The following is a 23,895-nucleotide window of genomic DNA, read 5'->3' as shown; positions in this document are numbered from 1 at the left end:
CCCCCCACCCTCCCCACCATGTGCCGTGCTACCCCACCCCTTTTCCCTCCTGCGAGCCGCGACTGGTACCATTGCTCTAGTTTTGAAGAGTAACCCTATGCAACATGGTCTGTATAATGCAATGCTAACTATTTTCTTATAGTGCTTAGTGTCTAGGTGGTATAGCATTTTTTGGGGTCAGAACTCAGGCCCAGAATGTTGTAGAGACTTGTGGTTTCATTGTATCTTGGTTTGATTTATACTGTATTTTCCTTGTGTGGTAAAGTACTTTTCTTGTATAAAGCACTGACACAATCTTGGTCTTATTAACTGGTATGACGGTGTAAACTGTATTTTGAATGTCTAATGCACCTAACCTCTTTGAGTAAGGCTTGGACTGACTCTGTCTCGCTAGCTTAAGATAGTCAAGTGCTGAAGAAGAGTACTTGGTTATCCCGTTTGGGGTCCAGTAGCAATGTGGCACCAAGAATGAACAGATGCAACTGGAGCCCAGTAACCCCCTAGTGCCCTGTTGCCCCAGAAAACCGGTGGTCACATCCTCACTTGTACCTGGAAAGAGTGAAGTGCAGAAAGAGTCATTTGGCTCACAGTGTACCAGTGTTATGCAGCCCTAAAACACCAATTGTAATCGATAGTACTCACTTGAGATACTGCTCACTAAGTAAGAACTGAATCCTTCAAGACCACAACAACAAGGAAATGCCTCACACTGTATAAACAAATATTTCATAAAATAACACAATTTACAGCCATTATTTTTTTCAAATAATAGTAATAGGTGTTACATTTATTTTTATAGCGCTCTATAAAACAAGAGTGGCTCTTGTTCCTAGGGGACCTCCTATTGTGATACAAACTATTTCCTTTCAAAATGGCCACTGCAGGACAGAGGAGGAAGTATTCTCTTTGGCGCCAACCCAGGCTGGAATAACCCCTCTGCATTTAAAACTGCACCTATAATTACTCCGTACCTGAGAGGGCTGGCGGGGCACAGGCACCTCCCTTGGCAATGCCAGCTCTACATCAGATGTCACTGAAGTAGTAACACCCCGCCGCTGAAGGCCCGCCCTTTCCTGACGACTCCGCCCCTTTCCGCATTAGCCCCGCCCACTCTCGCCGGGTTCTCGAAGTGGATTCCGGAAGTAAGCGGGACAATCACCATGGCATCTGCCGAGCTTGGCAGCTCGGGTGCCCTCCTCCGGGTGCTGGCACTGCTGCTGCTGCCCGGCGCGGCGCCCGCCTTCAAGCCCGCCTCCATCGGCTGGAGCCCCTCCAGCACCGTGCGTGGGACCCTGACCGCCAGTGACTACAAGACCCTCTACTACACGCAGAAGGTAGGAGGGGTCTAGAGCGCCTTAACGGTGTCACGCATCAGTAAATCTGAAAATGGTACCGTTCAGTTGTAAGTGCGAATTTTGAAAAGATTTGATTTTTACTCTGAGAAACAGTAATAGGGTTTTTTTTTTAAAAAATTTGTTTTATTAGGTGGGTTGAATGTAAATGATCAATGTAGTATACGATTGATAGTATGTCTTCACCACAGGTCAAACATCTGGGCTCACTGGGTATCTGTGCCTGAGAGTAGGTGTAGGAGCTGGTCCACGAGACTGGAAGGGACAGGCACGACAGCCCGACTATCAGTCCATTTTAGCATGCTTTCCACCTGGCAGAGATTTATACCGTACTGTATAAATCTCAGTTGGAGACAGCCGAACTGAAGCGGAAGAGATGCTCAAGTGATGTGATATAGCAGTTGCAGGGAACATTAGGAAAAGTCAGCAGGATAATAATCACTTAAATGAGTGCCGAATACGATATGTCAGACTTCGGGGAATCCGTATGTCCCTTAGCCGGTAAGGGACAGCAGTATGTATGAAAAGTTGTCAACGTGACGAAGGCTGAATGTAAGGTAAAGTTAGTCGTAAAATGTTTTATTCCCAGTCCTGCACTGCCCCGGCTGAGTATTAATCATGATTCTCTGCATTCTCAAATATCATATCTATCCAAAACGAAAGCTTCTCTTCTCTCGACCCATCATCATCATACCTGTCAAATTGGTGGCTCTGGATGTAGGTGACGTCAGGTATTTAACAACGAGATCCCAATGAATTGAATGGAGAAAAATATTTATAGATGTTGACGCAGGTTTCCTAAAATGGATGGCGGCATATGGAGGACTGTTGCTTTTAAGGATAATAATGAAAGTTGGGAGCGCCGTGAACCCCTACTTTGGCAGCTGTAGCGGGTGTGACATTCTTCATGGGCCTCTATTATTTGCAAATTGGCAGAAAAAAGCTCATAATTAACACTAAAAGAAAGAAAGATGGGTTGGTAGAAAAGGGAAAGAAGTATAGAGGAGTGGGTGGGTGGAGGAAAAGACAGCAGAGTAAATGGGAATCTGGGAGAATGAATGAAAGGATGGATGGGAGGGTGGGTGACGGGATGGAAGTGTAAATGGAAATCCGATGTTATGGGCGGATGAGTCGGGTGAAGGATCTCAGAGTAAATGAAAATCTGAGAGGACGGATGTGTGGGTGAAAGGCTGGCAGAGTAAATGGAAATCTGAGAGTCTGGGTGAATTGATGGTCAAAATGATTGATAGACAAAAGGCTTTATTGATGGATGGGTAGGTCAAGTGATGGGTGGATAGATGGATGGGTGGGTGCATGCATAGGTGATGGAAGTGTGAGCAGAGAGATAGATGGAATGGCCAATAGAGAGCCAGATTGAAGAAAGACTGAATGATGGATGATAGAATGAAAAGGTGAATGGTGAATGTCAGAGGGTGGGTGGAAGTATGGAAGGATGAATGGATATGTGCTTGGATGGAAGAGACAAGACCACATCCCAGCCTCAAAATAATCAGTCCCCACGTAGTCACCTGGTTGATAGACTGAGGCAGAGAACAAGTGATCGGGCACGGGAAGCACCATGGACACAAGCTCCATGCTGTCACGCACTCACCTGCTGCACCAGAGTCCATTTTTAGATTAGAAAGTATTCAGTTCCTTTAATCTCGCATTCGCAGGTTCTCGGCACACTTCATGATTAGTTGTCTGGCCTTCATCAGCAGCATGGAGCTAAAAACAGTGCAGAGTCTTGCTGTTGCATGCTAGTGTATTCTTAATTCCAAAAATATTTCGTGGCACACTCCTTCCTTTGCTGCCCTGTAATGCGAGTATAATTTAATTGCACTTCTGCCCTCTCTCTTTCTTCTTGCGGCAGAAAGTGGACCCTCCTTCCTGTACCTATTGTTTAGTGATCTTCATACTATCTCATATGCACTGCCTACAGAAGAGCAGTGCTCCGAGTTCTTTCAAATAAGAAAGCAAGCAAAGAGCACTGTTCTTTCTCGGTAGTGGCATGATTGGAATAGATGGTCTGGATCCTTGCTTCATCTTAGACATATTTCCAACTGAATGTGAAAAAACATGTTGGCCAAGACATTTTTTGGGGCTCCGTGTAGAATTGCAACATACCATGAACAGGGTCAAGCTTGTTTGTATGTGTACAAGCAGTGCTTTATATAGGGTTTCATATCCCTTGTCGCACTGAGGTGCTTCAGTAGTTATTAGGTTCCTGGAAGGCCCTTTTAGAAAGCATTGGTGGCAGTGCCTGGGTTTATATTATGGCCCCCATGGAGAGCATTGAGTGTGGTGTGTAGAACCAGAGGTGTCTCACTCATGGTGCAACAAGCTCGTATCTTCCTTATGCTAGAGATGTTGCTGAAAGGTGTAAGTGGAAACCCAGTTGTGCAAGAGCTTACTCACCATTTTCTTTTGCAGTGGTGTGTAACTGTATGTCACTGGAAATAACCAGATTGTTTGAGGCTATCTGGATTTGAGGTGGTTGTCAAAACTCCTATTGCAGGAATCGAGTTCCAGATCTTGTCCTTTTGTACTAGTTAAGCTTCTCCAAGTTTGAGATGTTACTGAAGGAAGGGATGATCCTAGAGAATAGTGATCTAGTGCATCAGTAAGGTTGGACTTTGTTGAAGCAAGATGAGTCCATTACAGTGGGTTGCTCCGTGTGTGATGTACTATATACAATGATTAAACAAATATAGAAAAGTACGAGCATATGGATTTTCTGCAAGTGGATACAGCTTAAGGCTGCGAGATAGAAAGTAAACTACATTCACAGCTTTATAATTGACTCCTTCCTTGCATCTAGCCACTAGAACGGTTTAGAGCACATGCATGTAATCGTGGTGGGATCTGTTACTCATACTGAGGGAATGCCCTGTAGTCATAGACGATGGCCATCAGTTATGTAATAGGAAATGTTTTTTCAGGACGTTTTTGAAGGATGTGAAAGAGAGTTCATTTCTGACACTTCTATCAGTAACATACCATCCTCCCTTTATTGTTCCTGTCTGTGTATTCTCTTCCTCCCATTTTCTTTCACATCGATGTCTCGCTTTCGCTTTTCTCCCTCTCATCACCTTCCCCCACTCTGTTCTTGTTTGATTCCTTCTTCTTGTACCGTTCTTCTCTTTTCTTTCTGCTCCTTTTCTCTTCCTCTATCGACTTCCTAGAGATGGAGGCTCCTTTATACAGCTTCTCAGTACAGTGTTTGCCGCTGCCTTGACAGTGACTTTTTCGCCAACTCTTTGAGCAAGAGGCAAAGCCTCAGGGAGGCTTTCGCAAAAAATATTCTTAGATGGAAAACTATTAACTAAACTGCAGCAGGCGAAGAGAACGTTGGGCCCCCGTCTCCTCCATGCCCCGGTGCCACTGCACCTGCTGCGCTACTTAGCGCTGCGCCCCTTTCACGCCAAGTGAGCGCGCGGGCACGCATGCGCAGTTTTACTCTGTGAACAGTTTTTATTTACAATTCTTCCTGCTGATGCACGAAATGTAGGTTTTCCAGTAAAGGTTTTTTTTTTCTTCATATTTTGTAAAGCCAAGGAAACTCGTTTGTCTGTGATGGAAAAGGGGATGGATCCCTGTCAGTTGGGCCTGATGTGGCTTCCTAGGCCTTGAGACAGTGTCTCTGTAACTTCCTCTCAGGGGACGCCTTTGTCAGCGATTTGCAGATTTGCACATTTGCCTCAAACATCCTCTTTCTTTTGCCTTTAGTTGAATGTTGCTGATTTGTTTCTTTCCGTGGCACGCACGAGTTAGCTCCTTTCTGCTGAAGCTGTACATTTCTTTGTCTGATATTAATGAAGAAGTGCGTATCATCATGTGATCTGAGGCAAGTCAAGCTCACGAGTTATTTTCTGTTTCTTCAGGCCAGGTCTTGCAACACATCGCCCTCGTGCATGCGCCTTCTTTTCCCCCTTTTTAATTTTGGTTGCATAATTGTACCAAAAGTAGTCCTTTTGCAGTGTATGCATGTTATAATTTAACAACTGTTAGACCTGGTATCCGTGGCGCGGTTTTCCCCTAACTTTTTGCCTTCAGACCTCCGGTTTTTGCTGGTCGTAGGACTGTGCACGCTTTACCACAGCTAACCAGTGCTGCAGTGCTTTCCGCCTTCCCTGAAACAAGGCAACATTGGCTTACACCTAATTGGCATATTTAATTTACTTGTAAGTTCCTAGTAAGGTGGTACTACCCTTGCCCAGGGCCTGTAAATTAAATACTACTAGTGGGCCTGAAGCACTGTTTGTGCCGCCCACCCAAGTAGCCCTTTAAAACATGTTCCAGACCTGCCATTGCAGTCTATGTGTGCGGTATTAAACTGCAATTTCGACCTGGCAAATTAAACCTTTTGCTAGGCATAAATCTATTTTTTTAAAAATGCTTTTAAGTTTTTCACTTTGCTTTTCCCCCGTTGTATCGAGTGCCTCCTCCTTGCCTTTCCCTCATTTTCACTTCTTTCTCCTTGCCTTTTCCCCTGTTTTTTGAGTACCTTCTGTGTCCGAAGGGCCCTCAAGAGCTGCAGTTAGAATAAGCCTCCGGGACCTGCAAGCATCTGGATACCCTGGCAGGTGATTAGCTGCGCTTTACAAATCCTGATTGATAACTATAGTGTTTGAATAGTAGTGAGACCTGGTGCGTACAGGTGGGGTAGTGAAACATACTACCACTAGTAATGCAGTAGACTCACACAGTGCAGACCTTTGGTGTAAAGTCAAGTACAACATGCACTCAAGAAGATGGACCTTTTTTTCCGAAAGGAGGGGTGCCACAAAAGATCAAATACATCACTTGCAGTAAAGCACTTCAGCCTCCCCGCATTGATGAGAGTGGTAGATCTGCATACACTAACAGTTTTAATCCTGGCTCCCTGATATACCTATGTTAAAAAATGGTTGTCCAGAGATTTTAATTTCTGATTTGTGTTTTTGATCATTAGAAAAGTAATTTAGCTCGGTTAGACATGCTGATCCAGGCTGAAATGTTTCTCTGCAACATTTTTAAAAATGGAGGGCGTGTTGCAGTGATGATGTAATATTTCAGGAACCATGAGACCTAAATACTTCATTTTGGTGTCAAAACATAGGTTTTGGGGGTCAAGTAGTCTTATGGAGACAGAAAATAACTTCTCAGATCAACCCTCCCGCCATTTTCCAAAAATAGAGGAAGACGAGACACATATAAAAATGAAACAAATGGTAGTGGTTTTAATCTTTTTATGTATACACCAAACAATGTTTATGATCTGAATATGAAAAAATTATGATTATCACTCCTGTTTTAGACACATTTTCATAGTTCACTTTAGTTATTTGTTTTGGCAGTCGCTTGTGGTACACTTGCAGAATGTTGAACATTTGAGAACAGCATATCGACATCCTTTGGTAGCACAGGTTTTGCAAGTACATGCACGCGTAAGTTCTGTGGGTAGGGGCTTTAAAACATTTGTAGGTTTTAGCACCCCCATCAATATATTTCTAACCAAATTCACTCAGATCTTTCTCTACATATGCATGATCCAAAACATTTACACATCTTTTGATCAAGTAGAACGCTCTTTTAATGTGTCCACGCACAGAATATATGACAACAGTGGACGGTCACCTAGCGGGACTGATCATTTGAACTCACTTTATCGAAGATCGTTAAATGTGTGACAGTCCAAACCTTGTATTCCACACATGCACAAGGTATTTTTCTATGTCTACTCCGAATGCAGTGTCGCGGGCCAACTACGGTGTCGGGAAGACCCGCGAACAGGACCTTGGAAATGTAGGGCATTGCGATCCTTGCGATGTGACCTGGAGTGTGGCGTCACTGGCGTCGGCAGGCGTCTGTAGGTGTTAATTCTAGAGGTCTTGCAAAAGGCGTCAGGCCCTTGAAGTCACAGGTGTTGCAGATAGAACTCCGGGTTGATGACGAAGCCAGGAGTGCTGGCGTGGATGGTATCGGGGCTGCGGTGCAAATTGTGACAATGTGACGTGCGGTGCCCACAGGTCACGGTGCGGGCAGCGGCTCAGTGATGGCCACCTGCAGCATCAGTGAGAGCAGGGGTGCGGTGTGAAGTGGGGCAGTGTAACGTGCGGTGTCTCCAGGTCGTAGTGCAGACAGTGGTATAGTCGTTGCTGATGTGCTGTCGTCGGTAGGCCCAAGGTGGTGGTACGAGGTGGGACAGGCTCCTTACGGTCACCGTGCAGGTAGGGGGTTCTGTTGACGATGCTGGAGTCAATAGCTCTGCTGTCGGTGTACCGGGGCTGCGGTGAGGGACAGGACGGTGCTTTGTGTACCTCACGAGTGGTGTCCTCAGGCCACAGTGCAGACAGCGGCGTTGGTGTCAACTTAGAGTGACATCGTCGGGGATACCAAGGCTGCGGTATGAGCAGGGCGATGCGGAGTGCAGGACCCACAGGTCACGGCGCAAGCAGTGGCTCAGAGATGGTGGCAGTGTCGGTGAGACCAGGGTTGTGGTGCAAAGCAGGGCAAGGATACATGCAGCGTCGTCAAGTCACGGTGCAGGCAGTGCATCGTTGACGACGTGGTGGTGTTTTTTTTTCTGTTACAGCACAAAACACACAGTTCCCAGTGCTGTAGGCAGATAAACCTGAAGTATTTCATATTTCTAAGACTTCTAGCAGGAGGCAAGCTCTACTTCAAGCCTGTGGAGAAACTTCACAAGCAGGATACACAGCAAAGTCCAGTCTTTGTCCTCTTTAAGACGGAAGTAGCAACTGCAGGCCATCCCAGCAAACACACACAGCAAAGGGGCAGTACTCCTCCTCCAGCTCTTCTCTTTGGCAGAGGTTCCTCTTGATCCAGAAGTGTTCTAAAAGTCTGGGGTTTTGGGTCCATTACTTGTACTCATTTTTGCTTTTGAAGTAGGCAAACTTCTAAGAAAAGTCTCTGTTGTCCACAAGATCCTGCCTTGCCCAGGCCTGGCTCCAGGCGCACTCGGGTGGGAGACTGCATTGTGTGAGGACAGGCACAGCCCTTTCAGGTGGAGATGTCAGTTTCATCCTCCCACTCTTGTCCAGTAAGACTTATCAGGATATGCAGGACACATCTCAGCTCCCTTTGTGTCACTGTCTAGAGGCGATTCACAAACAGCCCAACTGTCAGTCTGACCAAGACAGGGAATCCACAAACAGTGAGAGTCACAGAATGGTTAAAGCAAGAAAATGCCTACTTTCTAAAAGTGGTATTTTCAAAATAACAATCTAAAAACCAACTTCCATAAAAGATGTGTTTTTAAATTGTGAGTTCAGAGACTCCAAACTACAGATCCCCATCTGCTCTCAAAGGCAAACTACACTTTAAGAAAATTTAAAGGCAGCCCCCATGTTAACCTATGAGAGAGATAGGCCTTGCAACAGTGAAAACCGAATTTGGCAGTATGTCACTGTTAAGACATGTAAAACACATCAGTACATGTCCCACCTTTAACATACGCTGCATCCTGCCCCTGGGGCTACCTAGGGCCTACCGAGGGGTGCCTTACATGTATAGGAAGGGAATGTTTGGGCCTGGCAAGTGTGTACACTTGCCAGGTCGAATTGGCAGTTTAAAACTGCACACACAGACACTGCAGTGGCAGGTCTGAGCCATGTTTACAGGGCTAGTAATGTGGGCGGCACAACCGGTGCTGCAGGCCCACTAGTAGCATTTGATTTTCAGGCCCTAGGCACCTCTAGTGCACTTTACGAGGACTTAATAGTCAATCAGATATGCTAATAAGGAGTAAACCAATCAACAATACATGTTACACAGAGAGCATATCCACTTTAGCACCGGTTAGCAGTGGTAAAGTGCCCAGAGCCCTAAAGCCAACAAAAACTGGTCACACAAATTAGGAGGAAGGAGGCTAAAAGATTGGGATGACCCTGGAAAAAGGGCCAGGTGCTACATGTAGAATCTCTTCATAGAGACATGCTCTATCTGCCACTGTTTGATCTTCACTTTCGATTTTCTAAAATCTGGGTGGGGCGGAGAATATTGCCCTCCTCTGACCACCCCACTCTAAAATCTGGGGGATAAACCACCCCTTCCCCTTATGAGTCCTACGCCCATGACCAGGTGTGTTAAATATCTCACTTTTCATTACATTTCGTCAGGGTAATCGTTCCACACTTAACAGTGTACAGTAGTTACCATAGCATGCAGATTTTGGTGTGGGAAGAGCTAACATCTGCATATTATTCTGATGAAACTCTCAGTAGGTGCTATTTATTGCACCCAATAAATGATATACCCAAGGGAATCGTTATTTATTAAGTCCAGTATAAAGCACCTGGATTCTGACAGTCTTAGAATTGGGGCCTAAGTGGGTTTTTCAGTATATGACATAATGGTGTAATAATCTTTCTTTTTAATGGAACCATGTTTCAGCTCAAATGACAACTACACGTCTTAAATTTGTGTATTTCTCTCTTTGCAGCAGCTAAATGTAGCTGCCAATATTTTTGTGTTTGATAATCAGATTTTTGTTTTGTGGGTTAAAATGTTTTTTGTCATCGGATGTACTCTTATTTTTTGATGAGCCTGCTAAACACTTCTTTGATGATCCGTGCATTGTTTTTATGATCTCACTGGGGGTCTCATTTCCTCTTGTTTTGTGCCTTTTCCTATTCATTGCCTTTTGTCACATCCTCTCTTTAATTTGTTTTTATCTCTGTCCCCAGATGTGGTGTTTCTGTAATTCTAATTTGCACACACAACACATTTGCACATTTTGTCATTTCTCGACTGTACTGTCCATTTACACACGCTTTTTAAGGAAATAAAAGTAGCCAGAGAATGCCAGCATCGTACGCACAGTCAAAACATTTACTTGTTAGTACTGGTTGAAGTCAGTCTCCACAACTGATAAAATAAACATCTACACCAAAACCGAAGGGCTTCACATAGTGTTTGGCAGACGGAATACACTGTCAGAAAGTGGAGGATATAGTTTATGCTGTTGTACTCGGGCACAGGCTATAATGCACTTGAAATGTGGGAGATGAGGCATTCACCAAGTTTGTGATGGAATATCCCATTTGCCACACTCTAAGTAAAGCCCCTGAAATGTTTGTGATAAGGAAATAGCATGTGGTCTAAAACCAGGTTCCTGATACTTTTCAAAGAACTAAACAATGCTGTCCTCCACGGGAGGGAACCCCCTGTGGAGCAGTACTTGATTTGTGAGTAGGTACCGAAGGACTGTGATACTAAACAGATCTTGAGGTCATCTCATCTGATGATGGCTACATTTCTAAACGATGTGACACAACAGTGGATAAGGGAACTAGTGATGTATTGGAATGTATGAAGAGGAGTTCAGGAAACATATAGAGAGCACTTTGTCAATTGCACTAATCATTTGAGGGGCAAAATGTTTGTATCACCGAGTTATGCTTACATAGTTTCCCCAACTTAAATAAGGAGACAGGCGAGGATATCTGTTTGTCAGGAACATTATGAAGAGAGATTGCAGTAAGGATCTACATTAGAATAGTTTCGGGGGATAAAGGGGACAAGTGGTTGACAGGACTTTTGGAATACCTCAGTTGCATAACCCAAGTAAAGAGGGCAACCCTTTCCAATTTGCAGTGATCTACATCAGTCATGTGGCATGATTAATCATAGGCAACATAAGGAAGTTTTTCCTACAAAGGGTAATAAAGCCATGAAACGTCTTAAAGTCTTAAAGTGAGAGCGTTAGTGGCTAAACTAGTAACATAATTTAGCAAGGATTGGCAAAAGCAATAGGTCCGGCCTTTTAGTGTAATTACTCTACCTTTTGGCAAAGATTTTTTTGAAGCTGTTCAGCATTGCCATAAAATGCTTGGTTCTTGATGTGAAATAGCATGTCGGAACCCCTTTTAGAGGGCCACAGGGCACTTAGTAGCCACTGGTCCCACCTGTGGTGGTAAAGGCCTTTTACTCCTGATGTCCCAGGACCTGACCTACGAGTAACTGGGCCAGGCCGCTCACTAGACCTCCCTCCCTCCAGCGCAGTCTTTTACCTCACATGGCACACTAGCCTTGGCATGCAGGCAGGCGCTGATGCTTCAGGCTCCAGGGTAGGTGATCCTGGTGTTCTGGGTGATTTCCCCTCACCCGGCAGGGAGACTAGCAGGCCTTTGCCCCAAGTCCTTGTCACAGGCTGAAGTCTTGCAGAGCTTTCCTTTCTGACAGAGCCTGCATAGCTGCTTGGCAGATGACAAAGTTTGGGGTTTCAACATCCCCTTCTTATAGTCCATTTCCAGACAGCAAAATGTAGTTTATGGTATAAGTCTTTGATGATTTATGTTGGGGTTCTGTTTCTTTTGAATTGAACACTTCTCTTCTTACCTCATGAAAGACTGTTTGTCAGAGCAGGCAAGACTTCAAAGCTGATTGTCCTACAACACAATTCATAGGGGTGACCAGAGTTCACACCGGGATGTCAAGCATAGTGATATGTGCATCACAAGGCTAACCCCAGATCCTCCAACCCTACTCTTTATGATTCCCTGATAAGCCCTATCTCCCTTCCGGAGATGTGTCTAGGCCCCTTCTTTGTGTTCTATCACTGAATCAAAGAGTAGTCTTTTGAAGTGTAAAGGAAGTCGCTTCATTTTTCTCTTCAGTGTATGTCCCACCCAGCTCACAGAAATGCAGCAATACTCAAGTCTGTCTTGGGGGGGGATTCCGCTCCTCCTCATCTTAATGTCTTCACCAAGCAGGCCTGGGCTTCCCAAAATGGAACCCCAGATCCCTCCATGTAATGTGTCACTGCGGGCACTTTTACTCAGTGTACCTTCACAGCACACTTACTGTTCAGTGCTAGTACCTCCATGCATTGTGTCCTTACATGTACACATGCATTCAGCACACAAACTCAGTCTACATGCACTGTTCAGTACTCAAGCTTTTCTGTAATAAACCAGGGTGTGCTATTTACAGATACACACACTGTCAGCACACACACTTCCCATGTGCGTGCTGCACAACACTTCACCCTTCATATATTGTACTTCATACAAGCAAATATACGCCCAGCACATGCTCTCATTGTTCACACACTGCACATTTAGTTCTACATTTCTCAAGTAATGATTTTTTCACATACATACATACACCCAGTACATACCGTAACCACCCAGGCACTGCACAGTACTGCTCTGACCCTGTATTGTACCCTTCCCAGACACATACATCCAGCACTACTTCTGTGCTATGCAGCACTCCACATCTACCTGAAGTAGGCCAAAGGTAAGCTAAGCACACAGCAGCAAAATCTTTAAAATGGCATCTGAGCTTGTAGGACTCACTGGAGTGGCATGATAAAGAGGTCCTGTTTACTACTACTAATGATCACTACACATGATGCTACCACCACTGTGCTTGTGCTGCTTAACTCCGGGTGAAGGCAGTAGCCTTCTACCACTATGAGGATAGCACTTTGAGTGTGCCACACACAGTCCAATAATACCACAATCTGTGATATAGGCCTATGTCATAGAACACATGCATGATGCATGTTCGCCTATGACTAAAAATCAGTATTGGGATTCCAGAGAACGGTACAGTTGGGCACTCAGGGCAGGGTACTCGTCTTCAACAATGCAGAGTACGTTTCCATCCCAACACAGTAATAGTGAAAAAAACATAAAAAAGCACATGCATGCTATATCATACATGCATGTGTGTGCTTTATAACTTCACGCTGGTCACAGCGTCACCATGTATGTGGGCACATGCACAATGATGCAGCACCCATTGTGTTTTTTTGTATTTTATTAATATAACATTACATGGCGGCAGAAGCCCATTTTGAAGCCATACATTAAAAAGATGTAAAAATTGCACCAACATTTCTTTCTTTTAGTTTTTTTTTCTTTTTCAGAAAGGAGCAGATTGGCAGCAAATGATTAAACAAAAAAAGAATGAGAGTGGGCTTGGTTGTAAGTGCTGATGAGCGACTGGAGCTGGGCTGGGGGTGGAGGGCAATGGAGGAACTGATTGTGGGGTGTGTAAAAATAGAGAAAACCATGATAGATATAGGAGGCAATGGACAAGCTGCAGGTGTGTAGGTAGCAGCACTGCAAAAGGTAACAAATGTTTAACTCAGAATGGTGCCTGAACAGGAGAGTTAGGAGAACTTAATTCATCCTCTTTTACAAACAACTTCATTTGCTGCTTCTGAAGTAATATTTTTGCACAATGACTGCTTTAAATGGATCATTAAAAATTCCTTACGCAGACACTCTGTGTGCTGTTTACATGGTTGCATAAAGCTTCGCTGAAATATTAAGGCGTTTAATGGAGTGCTGAGACGAGTTGTTGCAAAAGTTAGAACATCGCTTAATAATAACAATGTCTTGAGTATCCGAACGTGTGATTTTAATGGGCCCGAGTCTATGCAGAGCATCAGGCTTAAACAGCCAAAAAAACTGCCTGTAATCAAACAAACTGTTAGCAGAACCCATCTGGGAATACACGGAGGAAGCGGAAGTTAGCAAGACATTGAACCGCCATAGGAAAAGGGAAGTTAGAAGCTGCAGAGTGACCCTTGACCCAGAGGTTAAGAAACGCGGGCAAACAGGCGAGTTCACTAAAACACAGATGTGAGAAGGGATTCCATGAGACAGCAGAGTGCTGAAGTAGATCTGGGTGGGGATTTGGGGATCTCTGCAATGGTCTTCTCTTGCAGGCGGGACTTTTCATAGCCATCGCACTGTCTACATACGGCGACTGACCAACACTCAGTAATTTGGTTAGGGTTACTTAACATGGCATTTTAAGTACCGAGGACCAGATTTTATTATTGCAGTGGATTCCATGTAGGTTTCTCTGCCACCAAATGGCGCATTATCTGATAGTCCTACAACCTGTCTTTAACAATTAAATACAGTGGATCATTCCCTGCCAAGGACCCCATTTAACCATCCTATATGACCATTGCATTGGGACAAATATAACACTGTTGTCTTCTGTTCTATTAAAAAAAGAACCTTAATTTCATTTGAGACCTGTTGCACCCTCTACTGCTTTAACCAATATTTCTGGACAACTTCTCGGGAAATGGGGGAAGTTCTTTAAGTAGCCTAATCCACAGTTTTTGATTTTGATCGCTCATATTGTCCATATGTACATAAAAGTCAATACGTTAGACCCATGGCCCGCTTACAGGGAAGTTGTTCAGTTGGGAAAATTAACAAGTGCAGGCATAGTCAATAGATTTGAGTTTAAATGTTCAAGGGTGAACTGCACATGTATTAGCAGTGAGCCACTAACAAGGAGTGGCAGAGAGATGTGAAATAGAGCCTCATTCATAACAGTTATTACATTGGAGGCTGAATGATACTCCCAAACATCCAATATCTCTAGGTGAGAGGGAAGTTCTTTTCCGGGCTGTAATAAGATATGATTCACAAAGTTTCAAGTTAATGGCTCAAAAGTAGCAGGTTAAAAAATACAATGGTTGAAAGCTGCAGTCCCAGTGCTCACTGTATGTGTATTGGAAACAGTAGTTCTGGTTAGGCAGCTGTGTCAAACCCCGACTTAAAAACTAAGCCGATTTTAGAGCGTTTCTCAGTCCTTACAGCTGATGAGCTGATTATCCACAATCCTAGTTTATTGTTGTGTCTGAGCTCGTAATTCTTTTTTTTTAATAAATGTTTTTATTTGAGTTTTAAGAGAAACATAGCGTAGCCAGTTAGCCATTACATGGCAATCTTGTTGCAATGTATCCAAACTAAAAACGTATGCCAAACATCCCCAGCCCTCCCTCTCCCCCCAAACCCTCACACAACACCCATCAGCATTTTGAGCAGTCCCTGAGTTCAGTTCTCCCAGCACACTCATCTTTCCCTTAGGTCTCTTCTGTTGCCATGTGCCAAGGAGTATCTCCCTCATCCCCCAAGAGCCCATAATCCCCAGTCGGCTAAATCTCCAAGCAATAATACGTCATCCACGCTCCCCATACTTTGGAACTTCCACGGGTATCCTCTATTCGTGTACGTCACTTTTTCCCCCATCATGAACCTGTCCATCCCTCTCCTCCACACCTTCACCGAGGGGCACTTCTCTGAGCCCCAGAGGCGGGCTATGGGGGTCATTACAATATTGGCGGGCGGCGGTCAAGCTGGAACCGCCATGCGGCCGCCCTCCCGCTTTGCCCATTACAACATCCCCGCTGGGCCGGCGGGTGCAAACCTAGTTTACGCCTGCCGGCCCAGCGGGGATGCGGCCGCAACATAGGAGCCGGCTCCTAATGGAGCCGGCGGTGTTGCGGCCGTGCGACGGGTGCACTTGCACCCGTCGCGCTTTTCACTGTCTGCTATGCAGACAGTGAAAAGCTGCACGGGGCCCTGTTAGGGGGCCCCTGCACTGCCCATGCCATTGGCATGGGCAGTGCAGGGGCCCCCAGGGGCCCCAGGACTCCCCTCACCGCCAGAAACAGGCTGGCGGTGCAAACCGCCAGAAACAGGCTGGCGGTAGGGAAGTCATAATCCCCAGGGCAGCGCTGCTTGCAGCGCTGCCCTGGTGGATTATCACCGCCGGGGCTAAAACGGCGGGAAACCGCTGGCCCCGGCGGTGCGACCGTGGCGCTACCGCCGCTGTCGAAATACGGGTCTCCGTACCACCAGCCTGTTGGCGGTACGGACGCCACTTTAGCCCTGGCGGTCTCAGACCGCCAGGGTCGTAATGACCCGCTATATCCCTTTTGGCTACCATCAGTCCCAGTCCACACAGTGTAAGCTTTCTCCGGGGCAAGTCAATATCGTTAGGCATTCCCAATAGAAAATACTTGGATCTAGGGGAACCTGCACTGACAGCACTCCCGCCAGCTCTCCCATCACCTTACTCCAGAACTCCTTAATCTTGGGACATTCCCATACAACGCGAAAGAAGGATCCAACATTACCACAACCTCTAATGCAGTTCGGGTGTCTCGCACTCCCCATCAAATGTAGTCGTTGTGTATCATAGTATACCCTATGTAGAATTTTAAACTGTATCAGCGTGAGTCGTGACCTAATCGCCACTTCTCTGGGGAACATTAGTGCCACCTCCCAGTCCGTCTTCCATCGTTCCCAGTTCTGCCTCCCATCTATTACGCAGGTTTACCAGTGTATTTGGCATATTGTTGTTAATAGTCTTGTATATTAGGGACGTCGCCTTATGATCTATCCCACCCATTAATAGGCTGCCTTCTAGATGGGCGCACTCTGGTATGCCCTCTCCTGGGAGACTCTCTGCTCTCCATGCATGTCTCAGGCGAGTGTAGTAGAAGTGCTGTGTGCTGCTCAGCGCATATTCAGTTTGAATGGACGCGAAGGACAGAATGTTCCCACCCTCCATCACGTCCCCGACTTTCGAAATGCCAATCCAGTTCCAGCACTCAAAACTTTCCAGTTTCTTAGTTTCCCGCAGCCAGCCCCCCTCCCATAGTGGGGTCTCTTTAGTGGGATGTCTATGCCACCCCATCATCTCATTAGCTCTTGTCCAAGCCTTCATGGACACCTGTGTGGCTGGACGAAGATGTCTAATCCCACTTCCCTCATATAGGAACTGCCTACACAACCCCCTATCCCATTGTAGCTGCTCTAGACAGAAGGTGGTATGATCCTCCGATGCAAATAGCCAATTGTTAATATTGACCAGGTACGCCGCCCAATAGTATGCCTCTATATCTGGCAAGGACAATCCCCCTGCGTATTGGTTGCGTTGTAGCGTCCTAAAAGCTATTCTTGGATGTTTCCCTTCCCAGAGGAAGAGCTACATATCGCAATCTATGGCCCGGAACAGGCTTGGGGGGATCTGATAGTATGTGTTTTGTAAAACATATAGGAGCTTTGGTAAAGGAATCATTTTAATCATTGCCACTCGTCCCATCAGTGTAATAGGCAGTGTTTTTCATCTGTCCAAGTCCGTCCTGCACTCCTTCAACACCTTCCCCAGGTTACGAGCATGGCATCTATCAGCTTCATGTGTCACGTAAAAGCCAAGATATGTGAAGCCCTCGCTTGTACACAGCAACCGCATCAGCAATGGGGGCAACACAGCATCCCCTTTTGGTGCATAAATAATTGTTTTATCCCAGTTAATACAGTATCCGGAGTGTCTCCCGTATTCCTCAAGCAGGAGAAAGAGCATTGGGAGGGATACTTCTGGGCGGGTTATGTATAGGAGGCATCGTCTGCATATAAGAAAATACGTTCCTCTTCCTCCTCTCTCAGTCTAAAACCATGAAGGTCTGAGCAGGTGCAGATCCTACACGCTAGGGACTCCAGGGTAAGGGCAAACAGTAGGGGGGACAGCGGGCATCCCTGTCTCGTGCCCTGTGCAATGGGGAATTCAGAGTAGAGGACTCCATTTACCCACACCGCCGCCACCGGGTTGCAATAAAGCAGGCGCACCCAGCCTCTATATTTTGGACCAAAACCAAATCGTGTCAGTGTAGCTTCCAGGAAGGGCCAATGCACTGCATCAAAGGCCTTCTCCGCATCTAGGGGGTAGGAACAGGTGAGGTTCTGGTCGGCCCATGATGGTGGCCAGCCACACATGTGCCCATCTCAGGTTATGTCTTGTGGATCGTCCAGGCTTAAAGCCAGTCTCCAGTCTGGTCCATATGAACCAATGGAGAGATAACACCCAGCATTCGAGTTGCCAGCACTGTGGTCAAAACCTTCACTTTCACGTTTAACAGTGATATCGGTATGTATGACGCACACTGCCATTTGGGTCTCCCCTCTTTATATATCACTGCTATCTCAGCCCTCCTTAGGTCCGGGGGGAGCACTCCCTGCTCACGAGCCTCCAAAAACATATTTAGGAGATGGGTAGCCAATACATCGTGGAAACTCTTAAAGATCCCATTTGGGCCTGGGACTTTGCCCGACCTAAGCCTCGTCAGTACTGCTGTTACCCCCTCCAATGTAATGTCTCCCTCTATTCCTTCCTGTCCCTCTACGTCCAAGACAGGAACATCTATACCGTCCAAGTATTCAGTGATGTGGTCGGCATTTTCTAATGATCTTGCCCTGTAGAAGTCTCTAATAGCTAGAAAATGTCTCTGCGATATCTTTGTCGGCAGACACCCTGGTCCCACTTGAGCCTCCACCTCCTGGATCCATCTAGCCTCTCTTTCCTTCCTCCCGAGCCAGGCCAATAATTTCCCAGCTTTGTCCCCAGTCTCGTACAACCTATATTGGACCGCCTGCAGACGATTCCTAGCCTCTTTCTCTGCTGTCTCTCGATAATCACCTTTCTCCAACTCTAGTTGCAGAAGAAGCAAGGATGTAGGCTTCTGCACAACCACTCCTTCCAATCCTAAGAGCTTACATTCCATATTACTCAGCTGTGCATTGTCTTATTGCCTTTTCTGAGCCACTAGATTTAGTGAACTGTCTTGGAGTACTGTCTTGTAAGCCTCCCACAGCACCACCGCAGATCCGACTGACCCCAAATGTTCTTTAAAGTAGAGGTCAGTATCTACCCATAGTCCTCTCATCACTTCGCAATCTTGCAGATCCCAAGCAAACAGCCTCCACCCCGTGCGCCCCTTCGGCCTCCCTTCCAGGCGCACCATCAAAGGAGAGTGATCCGACAGCTCCCTTGCCAGATATTCAGCTTGGTGTATTTTGCCTACCTCTCCAGCTGGGGCCAAGATATAGTCTAGATGGGAGAAAACCCTTTGAGCCCGAGAGAAGTATGAGTACTTTCTGTCCATTGGATGCATCCGTCTCCACAGGTTCGACAACCCCAGGGCTGCAGAAAATTCAGACAGCGGGGTAGCAGGGCCCGGGGACATCCCACCCACAGATCTATCCACACCTGTTTCCAGGACTTCATTAAAATCCCCTCCCAGTATGTGAAGTGAAGAAGAGGACCCCATCAGGATCTTTGCTACCTTCTTTAGAAGGGGGCCCTGGAGTCTCGGCGGGGCATATGCACTCATCAGTAGGACCCCCCTCTGTCCCCAGAATTCCTCCACCCCTACATATCGACCATCAGGGTCCTCCTACGGTGGATGACACAAAAGGGGGGGGGGGAACCGACGGATCAGGATCACTACTCCCCTGGAGCCAGACGTGTATCCCGCATGTGCCAGCTCTACATACCGCCCCTGCTCAGAAACGCACATCTTTCACCTCTGAGATGAGTTTATTGAAGGAATACTATATCCGGTTTCTGCCTTTTAATATATTGGGAGACTAGTCCTCACTTAATCTTGACTCCCAGACCATTCACATTCCAGAGAGAATAACAAAGGCTTGTTCACTCTCGGAGGGCATCACCCTAGCTTCACTCATTGGGGCCATCTTAAGCAACGAATCATAGTAACTAAGCTCTGCGACAGCCCAGACCTCCAGGAGCCTAAATGAGGGGATAGAGGAACATCCTCTCTAGTCATACAATGCTCAACTATTTGTGTCTGTGGGTTAACTGTATAATGTGACAATAACAGTGAAAATAACCACCTTTTATCAGAAACACTTCCCACCGCCCTCCCCACCTCCCTGTGGCTCCTGTGAGAGTACTTTTCCATACCCCTACCCCACAAGAGTTAAGAGGCCTGTAGCACCCCCCCCCACACTACCCTCCCAACAATACAAACTTGTAAAACGTGTGCACAACCCCCTTACACTCAAGAGAACCATAGTCCTCCCGAGGGGGGGGGGAATGATAATGTCTCTCCATGCTCCTCCGACCTCCATTCTTGTAGCTACCCCTCCTGATTTCTGGGCCTCCGGGGCCTCTCTCCCCGCCTCCATATTGTCAATAGCTTCCAATAGCGGACCGGACCTCCCCCATTCTGCATACTTCCATGAGAATCATATCTCGGTCTTGATAGTTCAGAAAACGGGCTATCACAGGCCTTGGGGGCGCACCAGGCGGGGACCTCCTCCCCCCAACGCCCTGTGGGCCCATTCAATCACAAAGCAGGCAGAAAACATTTCAGGCGGGAGGACTCTCCTGAGCCACTGCTCCAAAAACGGCTCATATCAGTCCCTTCAGGCCCCTCTGCAAAACCCACAAAGTGGAGATTATTGCGTCGTGCTCGGTTTTCAGCATCCTCCAGCCGCCACATCACATCCTTATTAATGACGTTGATCTCTGACACCTCTTTCCACAGGTCCCTGACTGTGTCCTCCATTTCGGATATGCGTAACTCCATAGACGTGACTCGCTCTGCCACTTTACGGAGGTCTTGTCGGAGCAGGGAGACCTCTGCATGCACCTCGCCCATTCACTCCTCCAGAGCCCCCCTGGACGCCTGAATCGCCGAGAGGAGCGCATTATTGTCCGGGGCCAACACAGGATCCGTCATCTGTGTTGGGGGGGGGGGGTTACCACCTTGGTGTATCTGTCCATTTTGCCCTGTTGAGGTGGTTTAGGCTCCTTCTCTCTTGCCATTGGGAGACCTCCACAGATCACCAGATTCTCAGTGGCCCTCCGGCTTGCAGTGGACCACTGCGCCCAGCCGCAGGCAGGAGCCAAGGGTATCCTCTTGCCCTCTCTCTGCCCCGGGAAGAAGCCAGGCGCTCACCCGCAAAGTCCCGCTCCTAAGTCTCTCCCCCACTGCCCCCGTGGGGGAGATGGTTTCCTTCTCAATTCTTTCTTCACCTTCAACCGTCCCCGGGGCAGCATGTATTCTCCGAATCTTAGCGCTTCCCCGTCTTTCTGTACATCACGAGCCGGTCGCGGTCTACCCTGCACGCGGACGTCTTTTCTTTCCTGGGCACTCTCCACCCTTTACTGGTATTGGAGCAGTGACGCCCCGTAGCCCATCTCCGTCCTCTCAGAGCGCCCACAATCTAAAGAGGAAATACGAGGGGTTGCGCCTTATATCCTCAGCCTCTTGCGGGGTTTCCTCAGGGGTCAGTCAGTCCCCCACTTACAGCGCCCTAGGTGCATCCCCAGAGTGGATCCTTCCATCTACGGGCCTTCGTCCTGGCCTCTCTGCCTTCCAAGGCGTACGTCCCTCTTCGCTTCTCTGCTGCCCCAGCTGGCAGATTTCAGGAACGATAGCACGAGGAAGGCCCCGTCTCGCCGCCCCGCCGCGTCCACAGCGGACCGTTGATCAGCCCTCCACCACCAGGCCCTCCCGGGGGACTCCGGCAGGGAGACCCGGGAGCCCTGGGCCCAATCTCAGCTGCCCCTCTCTTTAGAGGCGCCCTGCCCTCAGCCACCTCTCTCGCGGCGGGGAGGCCTCCAAGTCCAGGCCTGCCGCGTCTCCTCGGCAACTACGGAGGAGCGCTCCAGTCTCCTCCCAATACTTCATCCGAGGACCCCCACCAAGCAGAGGGAGGTGGGGAGAGACTTTTTCTCTCCACTTCCATGTGTTTCGGAGGGGTAAACTATAAGGAAAGGGATAGTTTGACGGAGGCCGTTACGGAGCTCGTCAAGGAGCATCCGTCCTTGGTGCCATCTTGGCTCCGCCTCCCTGAGCTCGTAATTCTGCCCGTATGAGCAATATCCTTTAAATCATTTCCCTTTCTTTCTGTTACGGCATGTGACATTTTGTATGGCCTTTGAATGCCAGATGCCATCTTTATGAACTAAATGCCTTCTGGAGTGAAGTTGTTGAGCAGGAAAAATAGGTCCCTGGTCAGGAAAAAAAGCATATCTGTGTTTTGTAACACAATGGATAATGTTCCTTTTTTGTACATAGTGGGAAGTTGTACTACCAGAATATCAGGTTTTAATTAGTGCACTACCAAAATATGGTATCCAGAGTATTGACTACTGAAATACTGTAAAGGTAATTATGTAAAGGTAAGGTAAGATGCACTATACCTTACTCCACATATATGAACATTAACAGTTGACACAGCCTTTAGGTTTGTAGATGTGGAATATAGAATAGGTAAACTATCAATGTGAATACCTCTAAATTTTACAAATGTGAGACCTAATGCATTTCAAATGCTTGTTTTCTTTTGTGAACCATTGTACATAGAGCATAGATCACATGGACAACCACCACTGCACTGTCTGCATTTGTTACATATTATTTTTGATTCACCGTTTTCTAATTTACTTTTAGTGATGGTTGTTCAGATCTTTGAAATAAACTGACTTGTTCACATCTAAATACCTTGCAAAAGGTGTTCTTCAAACACACTAAAACAGTGGTATTTATCATCATTACAGATGTTTCTCTACAGAAATAAATTGTATTTAAGCTTTGAAACTGTGTCTGTTAAGTGTTTCCATAGGCAACATTGTTTTCAGGTAGGCCAGAACATATCTCAGCTCCATCACCAGCCACCCTCAAAAAGGACAGTCAGCGTTTGATCTTATCTTCCTTTTTCCCCAGTAGAAATTGAACAACTCCACAAATCAACACACCCCACAACTACTTACATACATGCACCTATCGACCATGGAGCAAACTCAATTTGGATGACTTAGAAACACAACTAACAGCCAACACAAATCTAAATACAATTAATTATGTGCCAAAACTTTATGAGTGGCTACAGGAAGCTTTTGATATCCTGGTACCACTCAGAAAAACAAAACACGACAGAAGAAAACCAACCCCTTGGAGAAACACAGAACTTAAAAAGATAAAGCAACAAATCAGAAAGTTGCAGCGGACCTGGCTCAAAACAAACAACAGTCAAGACAAACTGCAGCTACACAAACTTAACAGAATATACAAATCATCAATCAAAAAAGCTAAAAAAAGAAAAGGTACTACTCAGACAGAATTCAAAATGCTCAATCTACAACCAAGGAATTTTATAAAATTCTCAATTAATTTCGAAAACCTACATGTATGGAAGGAAGTCATCCCACTACTCAAGATTTCACAAACAAATTGGCAACTCACTACAAAACCAAGGCAGACACATTGGACTCCTATTTAAAACAGAAGAAAACCATCAGCACCAACCCCTTTCCTAAAATACCCTCTAAGAATAAACCAACCCAACCTCTACAGTCCTTCAAACAAATATCCCATGGTGAATTTATGGATCTGGTCAAAGCAAGCAGACCTTCCGGTTGCCCTTCTGACCCTTGCCCACCACAAATCTTCAAGAACATTCTTCTATCTACTTCTGCTGCCACACCGGTAAGAAGAATCATCAACAACTCTTTAACTACAGGAACTTTGCCTGTAGACCTGAAAAAGGCATACATATGACCTACAAGACCCCAACAACTACAGACCAATCACAAATGGACCTTTCCTGGGCAAATTGATAGAAAGAACAGCATTCGCCTAGATGTCACAATTCATTGAAGACAATTCCATACTTTCAGACTTCCAAACTGGATTCCGCCCAGGAAGAAGCACTGAATCAGCACTCATAGCAATCTGGGATGATTTTAAAAACACAGTCGACCGCAATGGAGTTGCTGCACTACTTCTCTTGGACCTCTCGGCTGCCTTTGATATGGTTGACCATGACACCCTAATTCAAAGACTCCACGAAGCCGGCATACAAGGGATTGCTCTCGACTGGACTACTTCCTATCTTCAAAAAAGATCTAATATCATCCACTCACCCCCCTTCTCGTCCGAACCCTACCTCACAAAAGCAGG

General features: G+C 46.4%; 1 protein-coding gene across 1 annotated transcript in view; it reads left to right on the top strand.

Moving 5' to 3' along the window:
* The first annotated feature begins 1,110 nt into the window (after positions 1–1,110).
* Positions 1,111–23,895, top strand: part of PRCP (prolylcarboxypeptidase) — a 129,849-nt gene continuing 107,064 nt past the window's right edge. The window contains exon 1 of the mRNA XM_069203940.1: positions 1,111–1,334. Within this exon, the coding sequence (XP_069060041.1) occupies positions 1,161–1,334 (174 nt within the window). The 5' untranslated portion in view covers positions 1,111–1,160. The remainder of the gene's footprint in view (positions 1,335–23,895) is intronic.

The sequence above is a fragment of the Pleurodeles waltl genome, chromosome 8 (genome assembly GCF_031143425.1).
Source record: "Pleurodeles waltl isolate 20211129_DDA chromosome 8, aPleWal1.hap1.20221129, whole genome shotgun sequence".
Classification (NCBI taxonomy): Eukaryota; Metazoa; Chordata; class Amphibia; order Caudata; family Salamandridae; genus Pleurodeles; species Pleurodeles waltl.
The sequence above is the reverse complement of the archived record's forward strand: the minus strand, read 5'-3'. Positions and strand labels throughout refer to the sequence as shown.